We start from the raw sequence: 15,674 nt of genomic DNA, 5'->3' as shown, positions 1-15,674 counted from the left end.
AGCCTGCTTCTATCGGACAAGATTTAAGTAGTTCCATATGCCTGTCTTAAGTCATCTATTGGCTGCTGTAGAAGATTGTGCCTTTATCCTTCTTCATTACGTAAATTCGATCACAAGAAGTTTTAAACCTCGCCGGCACAGGGGGAGGGATTGATGCAACCCCCTAATTTTTTCGCGAATAACTCGCGTAAAAAGCGGCCGATCGCGACGTAACTTTCAGTACCCTCGCGTTGATCAGTTTTACACCTACCCTAGAAATTGCATGACCCTGACTAAAATGACCTTTCACCTGTGACCTAATTTCCGAGACCATGTTTGGCCAGAATCGCGTTCCGGCGTATGCCGACTCGCATTAGCCGCGCGTTTGCAGTCTTTTCGTGGTTTCAAGCGTTCAAACATATGAGTTGATGCTGCTCCCATGCATTAGAGTGGGTGTCAAGGTCACCTGAAGGCCAGGTCAAGTCATTGACCTATGACCTCGGTACTTTTTCAAATTATACATCTTTCTAGGCTAGTTTATGGAGCTGAATTCGAATTTAGCAACCATTTGAACATTCACGAAGTAGTTTTGGTGCCTTCGTAACATGTTACGAAGCTGCTAGAGCCGCGGCGGACACGTAGGTACTACAAATACCCGGCAGGACTCCTACTGGTTGACCTGACCTGACCCGACCTGACCTGCATTTAGCATAAAGACATCATCTGTGATCAAAACTAACATGATAACTATTCGTGATCAGCACCCCGAAAAACCCTATAGCAGCCACACTTTCGACGTTCTAACAGGTCCCGATTTTCCCGATTTTTGGGTCATTGACCTGACCTGGAAGGTCAACCAATGACCAAGAACCTTAAAATTGAGTATCAACGGCTTACTCTCGTCACGGGCAGCACGTTCCTTTTTTCCGCGAAGCTCTAGCTCGATCATGGGCCAAACGCGGGGGGGGGGGTCGTACCGTACCACCCTCCCCCTTGTGCTGTCGAAGGACGCAAAATGGCTGGAATGGCTTGTGCCGGCGAGGGTTAACGCGCTCATATGGGACATGTATTGCCTTGGGCCGGGTTTGTTGTGGTGTGGTGATGTGGTGACGTAGATTCTGTCTGCTATCGAGGTCCCGGCATGGTGTTACTTAGCGCGGGGTACAGGCCAGACCGTTGCGCCTGGCGCGCTGAAATTTTCGCGATTTATAGATCAAGAATGGGCAACGTGCCTTTGAGGGTCTCAGCTCGATCGGATCGATAGCGAGCACATGGCGCGTGCTTAAAAAGTGCAAATTCGCGTCATAGACTTTACAATACATGTATAAATCGGCTTGCAAAATCGTGCGAAAATGGCTAAATTTGCCCGACACGGGTCCGGTCCCCGTGCAGTATCTCGGTAACCGTGGGCCCGATCGGGGAGCACAGTATCGTGTAGAGAATCGAACGGGCTATCGAATGGTGTGCGGTGCAGGGATGGCACGCGCCACGTGCACCCGTGAGGGCACTTATGCTGGAAAATTGACGTTTCGGACAGATTTGGGACTTAATGCTATTTTCGGGTGACTGTTTGACGGAGCGGGTTCTAACAACGCCTGTTGGCAAAAGAAATGCACAGCCTCGCACGGAAAAATTGTGAAAAGCTAATTGATCAAAAACAAGGTGGAACAAATCGCTGGAGAAAATGGTATTTGTTAATGGCTTACTTAATTACACGGGTTTTACTGCATAACCTGGTACGTTTGACAGTTGAAAATGGCATAGTTGGAAAGAGCATTCAATTTTGTCCAAAATCCAACCATCGCTTTTGCATGACGAGCAGCAGTATTCTTAAAAATATAAATGTTTCAAACCTCTACATAGTACCTAACTCATCGATGGCTTTCATTTTTCAATAACCTACGTCAACCTTTGTTATAAACTACACATGACATGTTCTATAGTAGAACGCATGCTCATCAGACACCAGCACCTCGATGCGATGGATATTTTTTCCCAAACCAAAATGCTTAGCCGTCAAAAGGCAATCGACCGAAATGGATGCATAACCCACGGACACAAGACCAACCAAACGCCCACCGATCGAAAATACCCCTTATTCGCGTTGCGGAGCAAGCGGGTCACCCTAGCGGGCCCCATTCAACCGGGGACCCGGGCCCTATCCACACGGGGGCGCGGGCCCTATCCACATGGGGGCCCGGGCCACGTTCACCTGGGGCACCGGGCCCCGTCCACCCGGGGCTCCGGGCCCCTTCCACCAGGGGACCCGGGTCCCATCGATCCGGGGGCCCGGGCCCCGTTCTTCCGGGGGCCACCCGGGGGTCCGGGCCCCGTCCACCCGGGACCAGGGGCCCGTTCTCCCGGGAGCCCACGCCCGTTCTCCGGGAGGCCCGGGCCCGTTCTCCCGGGGGCCCGGACACATTCACGGGGGCCCGGGCCCCATCCAACCGGGGTTCCGAGCCCCGTCCACCAGGGGCCCGTTCTCCCAGGGGCCCGGGCCAGTTCTCCCGGGGGCCCGGGCCTGTTCTCCCGGGCGCGCCGAGCCCATCCAACCGGGGGTCCGGGCCCCGTCCACCCGGGGCCCGTTCTCCCAGGGGATCCACGGGGCCCGGGCCCAATCCACCCAGGGGCCCGAGCCAGTTCTCTCGGGGCCCGGGCCCCATCCAACGGGGGTCCGGACCCCGTCCATCCGGGGCCCGTTCTCCCGGGGCCCCGGACACATCCACGGGGGGCCCGGGCCCCATTCACACAGGGGGCCCGGGCCCGTTCTCCCCGGGGCCCGGGCCAGTTCTCCCGGGGGCCCGGGCCCGTTCTCCGGGAGGCCCGGGCCCGTTCTCCCGGGGGCCCGGACCCATCCACGGGGGTCCGGGCCCCATCCACCCAGGGGGTCCGGGCCCGTTCTCCCAGGGGCCCGAGCCAGTTCTCCCGGGGCCCGGGGCCCGTTCTCCCGGGGGCCCGGACCCATCCACGGGGGCCCGGGCCCCATCCACCCAGGGGGTCCGGGCCCGTTCTCCCAGGGGCCCGAGCCAGTTCTCCCGGGGGCTCGGGCCCCATCCAACCGGGGGTCCGGGCCCCGTGCACCCGGGGCCCGTTCTCCCGGGGGCCCGGACCCATCCACGGGGGGCCCGGGTCCCATCCACCCAGGGGGCCCGAGCCACTTCTCTCGTCCGGTTAGATTAAGACCTCTCTCCTCCCTCCCTCTACCTTTCTCTCTCTCTCTCTCTCTCTCTCTCTCTCTCTCTCTCTCTCTCTCTCTCTCTCTCTCTCTCTCTCTCTCTCTCGAGCGGGCCCCTGACAGAAATTTCGGGGGGTCAGCTGACCCTCTGACCCCCCCTGGCTGCGCCACTGGTGTCAGAGACGGGATTCTGCTCGTCCCTATCATTCTCTCCGAATTCTCTCATTCTCTCCAGCACTTTCATCTCGTCCCGTAATCCATTCATGTTTCCCTCCCAAATAGCCCCAACAGATGTGAGTACTTTTTCAAGATATATTCAGCCAAAACGAAGGAAGAGAAACTAGCAGTGAAACGACAGAGTTTTCAAAGATAAGCAAAGCAAGACTTAAACTAGCCATAAACCATAGTGAACTGAGCCGATCCCCAAAACAGAGTGCCAGATTACCTATGTCAACTTTAAACTAAATAGCTACTACGTAAAGTGCCGTCCTTTGAGCCTGCAACTGAATATTAGACAACCGGCTGGAGTAACCGAGACGAACGTAGCTGAGCATCACACGCATTTTGAAGAAAGTTCTACCGCCTTTCGCGTAATGAAGGCCAAAATTCGTCCCAATGCAATGATCCGTCACTCTGATGCGCCCGGGCGCTCACATTTACACTCACGCACGCACACATTCAAAGCCAGTCCTACCCCGCTTTAGACAAGATTGCAGATTTAAGTCTGTTAAAGGGATTATCAGGGTTTAAAAATTGAAAGGAATCGGCATAAATTTCCAATCATTGAACTCCCCAGACTCTGCCGATTCTAAAGATATGCATAAAATGTAAATCGGTACCAAAATTTGCGAGATATAGCCGTTTCAAAATTGACAAAATTGTACTTACTCACGCAAAACAAGTACTTGGGCGGCCAAGTTGGCCCATCGCTAAAATGTAAACAAAGAGCAGCCTTGGGAAATTTCGCCAAGGCCGCCGCACCGCACTGGCGATTTCCACAAGACTGTTTTGTTTTTGTCTGTTGTTTTTAGGGCCTTGCAACAAGATTTCAGTGCTTGGCATTGGATTTGGATATGAACAAATTGAAGATTTGCTTTTCAATAAGACAGCAAGAGTTATCAACATTGCCAAAATTATTATATGGGTGTGATTTGAATAGCTTGTTTGCTGATCATCAAAATCTTGATGTTAATATCATTTAAATGTCAACAATTTTCAAGGGTAAATTTGAGTGTTTTATTTCAATAAATTGAAATGTAAGTGCATCAGGCACAAGAGCTAAGTTTCAATCTGATTATTTTGTCAAGAGTGGTGAATCTAATGTAACGTCTTGCGAGAAAGCTTACCTAAGTGACTGAAGAAAGCGCTACAGTTTTTCAAAATCAATGTTGATCTGTTTTTTCGAACAACAGGTTGTACAACATGATGTGACATGACCTCTGTGCCCTGTACGTCACCCCTGCTGCTGCAGCAGAGCCCCGGCTTCAACTATAGTTTGTTATGGGTGGGCTCTCCGTGAACGTCTTGGTGCGTTTCTACATATTGTTGCTGTGAAAGGACTGTACATGAAAAAAATATGTAACTTGTATGTTTTTTATTGCCCTGGTACCTACCTAATGTATATTTTTGTTGTTTATGAGTGATAAATGAATATATTTTGAGGAAAATTGAGTCATTTCAGTTTTAGTTTGTGGAACAGAACAGAAGAAGCTGCTGAGTGTGGATCATGCTTCAATTGAGAGAATCATCCTCAGTTATATACATATAAGCATGCTTTGTAAGCTCCTTGCATTTTGCCAGCTTCTACTTGCTAGTCAAAGTTGTAAGAAGGGTTAGGGAGAACAATTGGTACACATGCCACCATGTGCAATCACCAAACGAATGAACGTGAGGGCCAAGTCCTTCACACAGCATGGATACTTATAGGTACTGCACTAATGTATAATGTTCATTATGTTCATATTAGCAACTCACCCAGGCAGCCTGCCTTGTGGTATTTCTGAGTTTAAGATTTTGCAAGACTCACACTAATCAATAAGGTAAATTATATTGATATGTATGGATGAACAATGTGCAAAGGGGTCGCACGTGCCTGCTCAGTGCTCAGCCATGGATGCACGTGCCTTCTCAACAATGGTCGTGCTTGCAGACATCTCCATGGACGAACAATGTGCAAAGGGGGGGGGCGGGGGGGGGGGCGTGCCTCCGCGGCCGCCTGTTGGCTCAGCCGCTGCTGCTGCTTGGCGCCGCTGCTGAGCGCTGCCGGAGACGCCGCTCGCTGCCGGAGCTGCCGAAACAGTCACCGGAGCTGCCGCCCGCTGCCGGAGCTGCGGGAGCCGGGCCCGCCGCCCATCTGTCAGGACCGCGCGACGGCAGCACGCCCGTCTGTCAGGGTCTGTCAGTGCCGGCAGTGGACGCGCGCGGGTGCGGGCCGGGTACGGACGCGCGCGGGTGCGCGCCAGGTACGGGTGCGCGCCGGCTATGGACGCGCGCGCGCTTGCGTGCCGACGATGGGCGCGCGCGCGTGTATGCCGACCATGGCTGCCGCCCGCTGCCGGAGCTGCGGGAGCCGGGCCCGCCGCCCATCTGTCAGGACCGCCGACGGCAGCACGCCCGTCGGTCAGGGTCTGTCAGTGCCGGCTGTGGACGCGCGCGGGTGCGCGCCGGGTACGGACGCGGCGTTCTCGCCGGGTAAGGACGCGGCGCGCGCGCCGGCTATGGACGCGCGCGCGCTTGCGTGCCGACGATGGGCGCGCGCGCGCTTGCGTGCCGACGATGGGCGCGCGCGCGTGCATGCCGGCCATGGCCGCGCGCGTGCGCCCCAGCCATGGACGCGCGCTAATGCGCGCCGGCGATGGGCACGCACGTGCCTGCTCGGCAATGGATGAGCGACGAGCGTGCCTTCTCGGAAATGAGTATACATGCAGGCATCTTCATGGATGGACGCTTTCAATATGTTCAATGTGTTGAGACGGATCTGAGTAAATTGGAGAGAAACTAGGATAGTTTTAGTCCTGCTCAACTGGTTCTGCCAATAAGTACAAACACCACCTTGCTGCCAACTGCTTACCAAATACCGCATCTGTTGTACCCTTGCATGATGCATATGTACATACAGAAACAATTACAGTCTGTTGAAATCTGAAAACATGCACTGCTGAGCACTGTGGATGAATCTGTATGAACCGTGTGGCCCAGCGAAACCTTCTGGACCAGGTTATAATTGACAGTGAATTAGTAATCAATCCTTGCAAAGAGAAAATAGATGATTGTGCCTTAGATGAGCATAATGAAGAAGCGTTCCTAAAGTTGAGTTAGTGGCTTTCCATCATCCATGCCAGATGGCCAAAACACACCATTTCAATACTGTCCCAAAAATATATTTCAAAACACTTATTGCATGGCTATACACACCAGCTTACTCGGTCACCACACTCAAACCAAGGCCGACTCAAACACAGTCTACTGATACAAACGTCACTGGTCTCAAGCCTGTGCTCGATGCACCAGCTGTACACTACTCACAATACGTAAGGACTCAACGTCAGCCACCAATTTTCTACATCAAATTCACATCAGGTTTTCAAAGTAACAATGTATGTGCCACTTCTGTACTTTGTGCTACAAACACAGAATAAATGATATCAGTCAGCAATGCATTGCTCATTGTCAGCCAGTCTGCAAAGTCAGTCCGCAGGCTTTGCAAGTAAGTGCAAAGTCTGCGGAGATCAGTTGCTTTACACCACACCACCAATATCATGCTGCAATGTGCTCAAAATATGCCCATACACCAACAACAAAGCACAACCATGAAGCACCACTGATAACACTTAACCTCAAAGCACACAACATGATAATTTATTTATTTTGAGTACCTACAGAAACAGAATGTCTCAAGGCCACTCGTGCTCACTCCGAAATCTGCCAGTCGCTCAGCCTTGAACATTGACATTATTTCATCTGAAATCTATTTTCTTCACTTGATCAAAGTTGATCTGCGTCATACATCTTACAACGGATGTCTCGAATTATTGGTAACGTTCAGCACTTAGCATAAACATTTGCATTACAAATGATAGGTAACTTTGATTCAACGTTCCATCCAAGCTTCTTCATTGCTGGAGCACTTTCAAGTTAAATTGCTTGAACTAAGACATTCTTGAATTACACTCGGGATGAGCTTAGTTTGAAAGCACACAACATAATTTTTTAATTATTTTGATAACCCACAGGATATCTAGAAGCTACACGCACTGGCTACAAAGCCCACAAGTCTTGAACATTCAAATATGAATAGGAACAGCTTTGTTTCGCACAGATTTCGCACATGGCGGGATGGCGCCATTCCGTCCAACTCATACAGCCTCAGAAATTACAACAACACACTCAACTTACGGAATATACGTCAAACAAATCTTATTTACGACGACACGAGCCAATGCTAACAACGCTTGCCAGTTGCGCTAGAGATATTGGAGTGGAGACGTCAGAGAAAAAAAGTCTTTAGATTTCTCCCATTTCCCCACGTAACGTTGAACGGCCGTTGCGGCCTTATCTGGTATGCGACGGCCTTATCTGGCATAAAAAATATCTCTAGAAGTCTCTAGCTAGTGTTAAGCCTATGGACTTATAGGGAAATGTATCCGAGTACTTGGTACTGCCTCCTCCAGGTACTGGCTGGCAGACGGATCAACTTTGGAGGCCCACCATTTGGAAATTAGGCAATTTTGAGACGAATGACTTCGGATTGGGGCCTCAGCCACCTTCTTCTACACGTTTCACTGAGTAACTCCGAAATTTCGGAAAAAACCCTGATAATACCTTTAAGTGACAAAATGATACACATCCCAACCACCCCCTTTTGATACCCTACAGCAAGGAGCAATGCCGTTAACTCATTCAACAATTGCACGCTCACGCATACGTACATAACATGTCCCAGCCACTCCCATTTTTGATCTCCAGATCAAGGCGCAAGGCCGCTCAATCATACAAGTTCACACGCTCACGCATACGTACAGATCTACAGACCCCCCCCCCCAAACGGGCCTAAATAAAATTACATCCCCGGGGCGAGAGAAAAGCCGGGGCAGCAGGCGGGGCACATTGGGGAAGGATTATGATAGGAAAGCAGTTCTTTCACCTCCAGTGCTGACCTTACTTGTTAGCTGTTGGCTGTGGACGACAGGGCTGACGGCCGGCTGGCAGCAGATTTATCGGCGGGCGGGCGGCACAGCGACGACGGACGGGCGGCAGAGTTGGCGGCAGCCCGCGGAGCGATGGTGGCGGGCGACATGGAACGGCGGAGCGGCGCAGAGTCCTCCAGTGGCAGGCAGTCCTCCATCCTCCTCCTCCAGAACTATCACCGCCGACTCCTCTCAAACTCTCCTCTCCGCTCGAACTCATTCCCTCCATCGCCTGTCCTTCTCCATCCTGCCGCTACAAACTGACTGTCCCGCCCACCTCCGAACTCCACTTCCCAGCTCTCCAACTCCAACTCAACTGCCGCCTGTGAGCGTCCCCAACGCCTCCGACTCTCCAACTCCAACTGAACTGCCGCCTGTGAGCGTCCCCAACGCCTCAGACTCTCCAACTCAACTCCCTATCCTCAAAATCCTCAAAGTTTTGCTGGAGCTCCATCTGCCTCGGGCTGTCTCTAGAGTTGCCGTCTTCGCTCCGCCTCTTTCTTCCGAGTTCTGCTGCTCTCTGAATTTCCAGTAAGGGCCAATTTTCCAGGTCTTCTGTCCGTCTAACCAGTCTTCTGTATTTTCTGCTGAGTCTGGTTGCCGAAAGGGTGAGATTTCTATTAAATTTAACGTTATGTTGGGCCGAAACGTATGCGTTTTTCCGCTGTGCAGCCTCCGGCGTGCCGTTTCCATGGTGACTGCTATCCTCTCTGGGTGCTCCTCCTCCCTTCAAATATTCTGGCGCCGATAGGTGAATTTGAATCTTCTGCCCCTGGCGATGCCGGCAAATTTGCCACGCCGGCCAGGTTTGCCAGCGTGGGAAGATGGGCCCGGGAATGCGGATGTGCCGTGCCATACTGGAATTTGGATGTTGTTACTCTGTCCCAGTTTCACGATGCTGATTGTCGGCGCCAGTCTCGGCACATCCTGGAAATGTGCTATTTCGAGCCGTGTTTTGAAGAAATTGCCTTTGAAGTGTGATACCGGTGGTCAATTTGGTCCCGGGCGCCCCGGCCTCCCGCTGCCGCAGCGGCGCTGTCGTATCCTGTTTCCCAGGCTGACGGTGTCCGTTCGCCGCGCGTAGGAGGCTGCGTGCCTTTGTCCATCCGTCCCCCCGGCCCCCCTTGACCGGGGTTGGGACCCATTGCTGGACCCTTCCCACGGTCGGCGGCGGTGAGACGGCTCTGTAAGGGCCGCCGGATAATAGCATTTGGCGGCGCGGTCTCGGATCCGTGTTTGTCCTGCCGTCCGGTGTCGGCCAGATGGTCGGCGGGTCAGCGGTGTCTGGTCGCCGGCGCGCTGCTGTTATGAAGGATGAATTTGGGAACGGGTTGATTTGGGGAGGGAAAATGAAACGCACCAGCGTTACACTTCACCAATATTTTTGGCGCTCCTACACCCATGCCTATGGTGACCAAACATTTTCCAGAGGCCATAATAGGTTGACCGCAAATGACGTCAGAATGACGTCATGTTCCGCCATTTTCGACCCAAAAACAGGTTTCGCGAGAAGAACTGTCAGGCCTACAGCTGTGAAGATAGAGAAAAATTTCCAAATATAAAAGGTTTAGAAGTAAAAGGGCTATAGGTACAACTTTTATCTCGGATTAAAAAAAAAATGCATTTTGGCCTCCAAAAATAAAAAAGTAATTTTTTGATGCCCAAAAATCCCCCCCCCCAAAAAAAAATCGAATAAAAAAACGAGATAAATATGAAAGTCCCAAACACCTATTCACACACCAAATTTGAGATTGATACCTCTTTTTTGGCCAAGTTGCAGCAAAAACACTTCAAAATTGATGACGTAAAATTTTCAAACTCAATTTTTAGCAATTCTAGACAACGTAGCGCAAAACAAAGACCACTATTAGGCTCCCCGAGACGAGCTACATCGAATTGGTACCCATTTTATACAAAAATATCGACTTTAAAATTTGACCTTTTTTAACCTGACCTTGGCCTGACCTTCACCAGAACGTAAACTGGCCCAAAAGGTTAACTGACTAACATAATCGCATTTGTCAAAAAAATGGACCACAAAACATGTATCACACGACACTTTCTTATTGTGACCCTCAGTGACCTAGCCTCTGTGACCTGACCTGGTATCAATGACCTCAAAAAATAAAGTCTGTGTTTTACGGACAATTCCCCATCGATGATTTTCAATAACATGCCTTTCTTTTTGGTATACAGATACCAAACCGATACCAACTTGGCATTTGGTATTTGAATCGTAATGTGTTTGTTATTTTGTTGGTATCATGAACCCCACTAATGTCGGTATAAGAGGCTAAGAAATCGGTAAAAAGTTGGTATTTCCCTCATGTTCCCAAGTTGGTTTGGTTTCGGTATTTCTCCACAGTTTTGGTTGGTATTTGGTTTCGTATCGGTATTCCGATTTTCCGTAACTGACATCACTAGTCCTAGGTCATCGGGTGACCTTCGAGGTCAGGTCAATGACCCGAAAATTGGGAAAATCGGGACCTGTTAGAAAGTCGTAAAGTGTGGCTGATATGGGGTTTTCCGGGGTACTGATCCCGATTATCGTGTTAGTTTTGATCAGAGATGATGTCTTTAAGCATTTAGACCAAGTCGGGTCAGGTCAGGTCAGGTCAACCGGTAGGGGTCGTGGCGGGTACCTATTTGTAATACGTGTCAACCGCCTCTGACAGCTTTGTAACATGTTACGAAGGCACCAAAACTACTTCGTAAATGTTCAAATGGTTGCTAAATTCGAATTCAGCTTCAAAAACTAGCCTAGAAACATGTAAAACTCGAAAAAGTGAACCAAGGTCACCAAAGGCCAAAGACCTGACCTGACCTTCAGGTGACCTTGACACCCACCCTGATGCATGGGAGCAACATCAAATCACATCACATGTTTGAACGTTTGAAACCACGAAAAGTTTGCAAACGCGCGGCTAATGCGAGCCGACATACGCCGAATCGCGATTCCGGCCAAACATGGTCTCGGAAAAGAGGTCACAGGTCAAAGGTCATTTGGGTCAGGGTCATGAAATTTTCAAGGTAGGTGTAAAATTGATCAATGCGAGGGTACTGAAAGTTTTGTCGCGATCGACCGCTTTTTACGCGAGTTATTCGCGAAAAACCTTAGGGGGGTTGCATCAACCCCCTTGTGCCGGCGAGGGTTAACCCGCGCCCCACTGGGGTCTGCGTATAACACGCCCTACTGGGGGGGGGGCTATTCATAGCCCCCCTCGTAACTCCGAAACTACTGGGCCGATCGTCAAAATTCAAACGGCGTCTGATAGCCCCGGAAAAACTGTCGAACGAAACCTAATTTCATTGACCTCGAGGTCACCGATGACGTCACAGGTCAGGTCAAAGTAAAAATTATTACCATTTTGGCTTCTTCACGTTTTGGGCTCTGGCCGCCGTCTTACAAGTCAGATCAGGCTCATTTTTGGTCCACACTCGTGAACAGATGCTCTAGATACCCTGAGGGTACCAAACTTGTACTTTGATTTTCAGGTCAAGGTCAGGTCATCACAGGTCACGAAAATATTATATCATGCGTCGGCCACGTGACACATGTTTTATGGTCCATGTAGGCCAAAGATTTCGAATTTGATGTCGTCTGTGTCATTCGAGGTCATTTTGAGTCGAATTTAGCTTAGGTCAGGTCACTTTCAGGTCAAAAAAGGTCAAATTTTGAAGTTATAATTTGTCAACAGAAAAGGTGTCTATTGGATGCAGTTTGAGCTCAGGAACACGATGGTGCTATTTATATTGGCGTACGATGTCAAATACGTGGTAAAAAATTGATTTGAAAAATTAATAATTGTGAATTTTTTGCAATAATGCGTATAACTTGGCCATTTTTGAAGATATTTAGCTAAAACTTGCTAGAGTTAGTCATAATAACGCATTCTATCACATATATTCCGGTTTTTTCGAAAAGTCAAAAACTTTTTGAAAAAAATGTAAAAATGTAAACATTGAACTTTATTGTATGAAATTTTCAAAATTTTCAAAATTTCGAAAATCCGAGATGGCAGTTTGATAGCGCAGTCTATTCTGAGTCTTCTCATGCAAAGAAATTGGATCTAGCTTAAAAACTGAGCCCTTGGGAGCGATTGCCGTGGTTCAATGTTTTGCGTGGAAATCGGCCGAACATTACGTCACTCTGACGTCATTTCCGGCCGACCTATGGTAGCTACGAAGTTCAAATTTTGACACAAGGTGTCAAATTGATGCAGCCGAAGGTACTGAAAGTTTGCCGTCGATACGTCAAGCGGTTTGGAAGTTATTGCAGAAAAACGGGAGGGGGGGCTATAAATAGCCCCCCCCCCCAGTGGGGCGCGGGTTAAGACCCTTACTTGACTTCAGCCAAACAAAAGACCTACTGTTCGGCACGCTTGAGTATGACGATCACGATGGTGCTAACATCGCGGCTCTGAGACTTTTTTGGCGGAGTTATTCACCAAAACCGAACGCGATCTCACTTCCTGACAGTGTTTTCATCGCTCTAGCATGTCTCACCGTTCCGCCTACTGTACGTGCGAGCCCGGCCTCCAATTTGCAATGACTCCGGCAGTGTCCCCACACGGAGCCGGTCTCCAATTCAGAGCGACGCGTAAATTCGCCACCCGAGCGGCTGATTAAGGTTACAACTCATGGCCACAATGGGACTGGACGGCACGGGCCTACAGCAGTGGCAATTTACACAGGGAACGGGCCAAATGACTCAATGAAGAAAGGCCGTAACCAGGCAATTGCTGGCACCACATAGCAGGGCGTTTATTGCTCTGCTCCTACATACTTAGGAGACGGATACTGTGAGTGAGCTAGATGATTAATCAGCTCGAACTTTGAGATACCGGTCCCAGAGAAATAGCTGTAGCTCAGAACAACGGTATGTTCTTTGATGTATCACAGACAATTACAACTTACAAGGCCTACTGCTATTACATATATATTATTGTCTGTGATACATAGAAACAATGTTTATTTATTGTATATGGATATGCTCTGGTGTGAATTCCCCCGAGCTATGCATCCGTACAGCGTTCGTCCTCGCCAGTCGCCATGACGTGTTGCAGCAACCCCAGATAACTAACACCCCCCACAGCGCGTCTCACTTCCGTGACCACAGTATTCTCACATTCTCCGCAGCATGTCCAACCTAAATCCAGCGGTATCCAGACAGTGTTCCGCCTAAGCCCAGCGGTACCCAGATAGTGTGTCCAACCGCCTTGGTCCAACCTATATCCAGTTGTACCCAGACAGTGTCCCACCTATATCCAGCGGTATGCACTAACATAGCCTGTCCCAACTTTATAAACCGATACCCAGACAGCGCATCCCCTCGCCTATCCCAAGCGGTCGCCATGTCGACAGCAGCGCTCCACGCTTCCCGTCCGCCGCCTGGCTCGGTCGTCCCGTCCAGCTGTCGCCAGGCTCACATCAACACGTCAGCCGTTTCGGCTGCTCTCTGCCGAACGTTTATTGAACCCAACAACAAAGCACCACTCACCCCAAACGGACGTCGACGGTCAAATCACCCGTCTGACGACCAAAAGCAATCCGATCGCCGGGAAAGTCGTTTCTTTTCAGTGTGCCATTCGACACCTTATTGAGTTATTACTGTTAGACAGCCCTGACGCCCTGGGCATGCCGGATTTCCCAAGTACACAAGGCAGAAGGCGGCAGTGAAAAGACCAAACTCGAGGCTGGTGCTCTCTGCTGGGCTATTCAGAGTCCGCGAATATCTGTTTAAAGAAGCCGAAGGATGATTTCCGTAGTCGGCCTCACAACCAGCCGACAAAATATCTCAGCAGGCGAAATCGGCCGACCAGAGAATGATACCCCACAAAGCGAATCCCACAAAGCGATACTCTGTCAAACAACAATTGAGAAGCATTTTGATAAAAAATGTTGAAATTTCACAACAAACAGTCAAACCGCAAGAACAACAAATTTTCGACAAGCCACTGATTTTACGCTGAAAATTTTCGATTCACTTAGCTCGATCGCGTCTTAGCATTAACACAAGCGGTGGGACGCCCGACTGGCATTCCGTTTGCTCCTGGATTTTCGAGCGGCCGCATTCGGTGACGCAGCACCTCCGGGTCTAAGTGACGTCATACGACGGGTGACGTCATATAATCTCCCCCGCTGACTCACTCACTCAAACACACAAGCTCACACATTCAGTCACTCATTCACGCTATTTCACTTCATCATCATGCTATCTCTCTCTCTCTCTCTCCCCCCCCCTCTCTCTCTCTCTCTCTCTCCTCTTTTTCTTCCCTCTCTCTCTCTCTTTCTCACTTTCTCACTTCGCACAGCCGATGAAGGGAGCCGTCACCGGCCGGGAAGAATAATCAACCGTCGGTGCCATCTGACCTCAGAGTTGGTGATAAATGGTGTCAAAATTAACCGGACTTACCTGACCCCGGACTTACCTGACCGGCGACGGCTCCCCAACCCCGGCCTGCCTCTCATGCATCATACACGCCTCTCTCTCTCTCTCTCTCTCTCTCTCTCCTCTCTCTCTCTCTCTCTCTCTCTCTCTCTCTCTCTCTCTCTCTCTCTCTCTCTCTCTCTCTCTCTCTCTCTCTCTCTCTCTCTCTCTCTCTCTCTCTCTCTCTCTCTCTCTCTCTCTCTCTCTCTCTCTCTCTCTCTCTCTCTCTCTCTCTCTCTCTCTCTCTCTCTCTCTCTCTCTCTCTCTCTCTCTCTCTCTCTCTCTCTCTCTCTCTCTCTCTCTCTCTCTCTCTCTCTCTCTCTCTCTCTCTCTCTCTCTCTCTCTCTCTCTCTCTCTCTCTCTCTCTCTCTCTCTCTCTCTCTCTCTCTCTCTCTCTCTCTCTCTCTCTCTCTCTCTCTCTCTCTCTCTCTCTCTCTCTCTCTCTCTCTCTCTCTCTCTCTCTCTCTCTCTCTCTCTCTCTCTCTCTCTCTCTCTCTCTCTCTCTCTCTCTCTCTCTCTCTCTCTCTCTCTCTCTCTCTCTCTCTCTCTCTCTCTCTCTCTCTCTCTCTCTCTCTCTCTCTCTCTCTCTCTCTCTCTCTCTCTCTCTCTCTCTCTCTCTCTCTCTCTCTCTCTCTCTCTCTCTCTCTCTCTCTCTCTCTCTCTCTCTCTCTCTCTCTCTCTCTCTCTCTCTCTCTCCGGATTGGCGCGCGCGCGGGCGGACGGCGGCGGTGCGTCTCGCGCGCTGGTCCGTCCGCTCCGTTGAGGCGGTGGTGTTGCTTTCAGACTTTGTCAGGGCGCCGGTGGTCGACCCTGAGGGGTCGTCGGCGGGGCGGGGCGCGCGCGCGGCGGCCGGTGCGGTGACCGGCGCCCTCTGGGCGGCCCCGCCCGGCGCGGCGACCGGCCG

General features: G+C 50.6%; 1 protein-coding gene across 1 annotated transcript in view; it reads right to left on the bottom strand.

Moving 5' to 3' along the window:
• LOC122392276 (tektin-4-like) overlaps positions 1–9,116 on the bottom strand; it is a 127,706-nt gene extending 118,590 nt beyond the window's left edge. The window contains exon 1 of the mRNA XM_043386966.1: positions 8,316–9,116. Within this exon, the coding sequence (XP_043242901.1) occupies positions 8,316–8,569 (254 nt within the window). The 5' untranslated portion in view covers positions 8,570–9,116. The remainder of the gene's footprint in view (positions 1–8,315) is intronic.
• Positions 9,117–15,674: the final 6,558 nt, after the last annotated feature.

This window comes from Amphibalanus amphitrite, unplaced genomic scaffold (assembly GCF_019059575.1).
Source record: "Amphibalanus amphitrite isolate SeventyFive unplaced genomic scaffold, NRLGWU_Aamphi_draft 000022F_arrow, whole genome shotgun sequence".
Classification (NCBI taxonomy): domain Eukaryota; kingdom Metazoa; phylum Arthropoda; class Thecostraca; order Balanomorpha; family Balanidae; genus Amphibalanus; species Amphibalanus amphitrite.
Note: the sequence above shows the minus strand (reverse complement) of the source record. Positions and strands in the feature narration are given on the sequence as shown.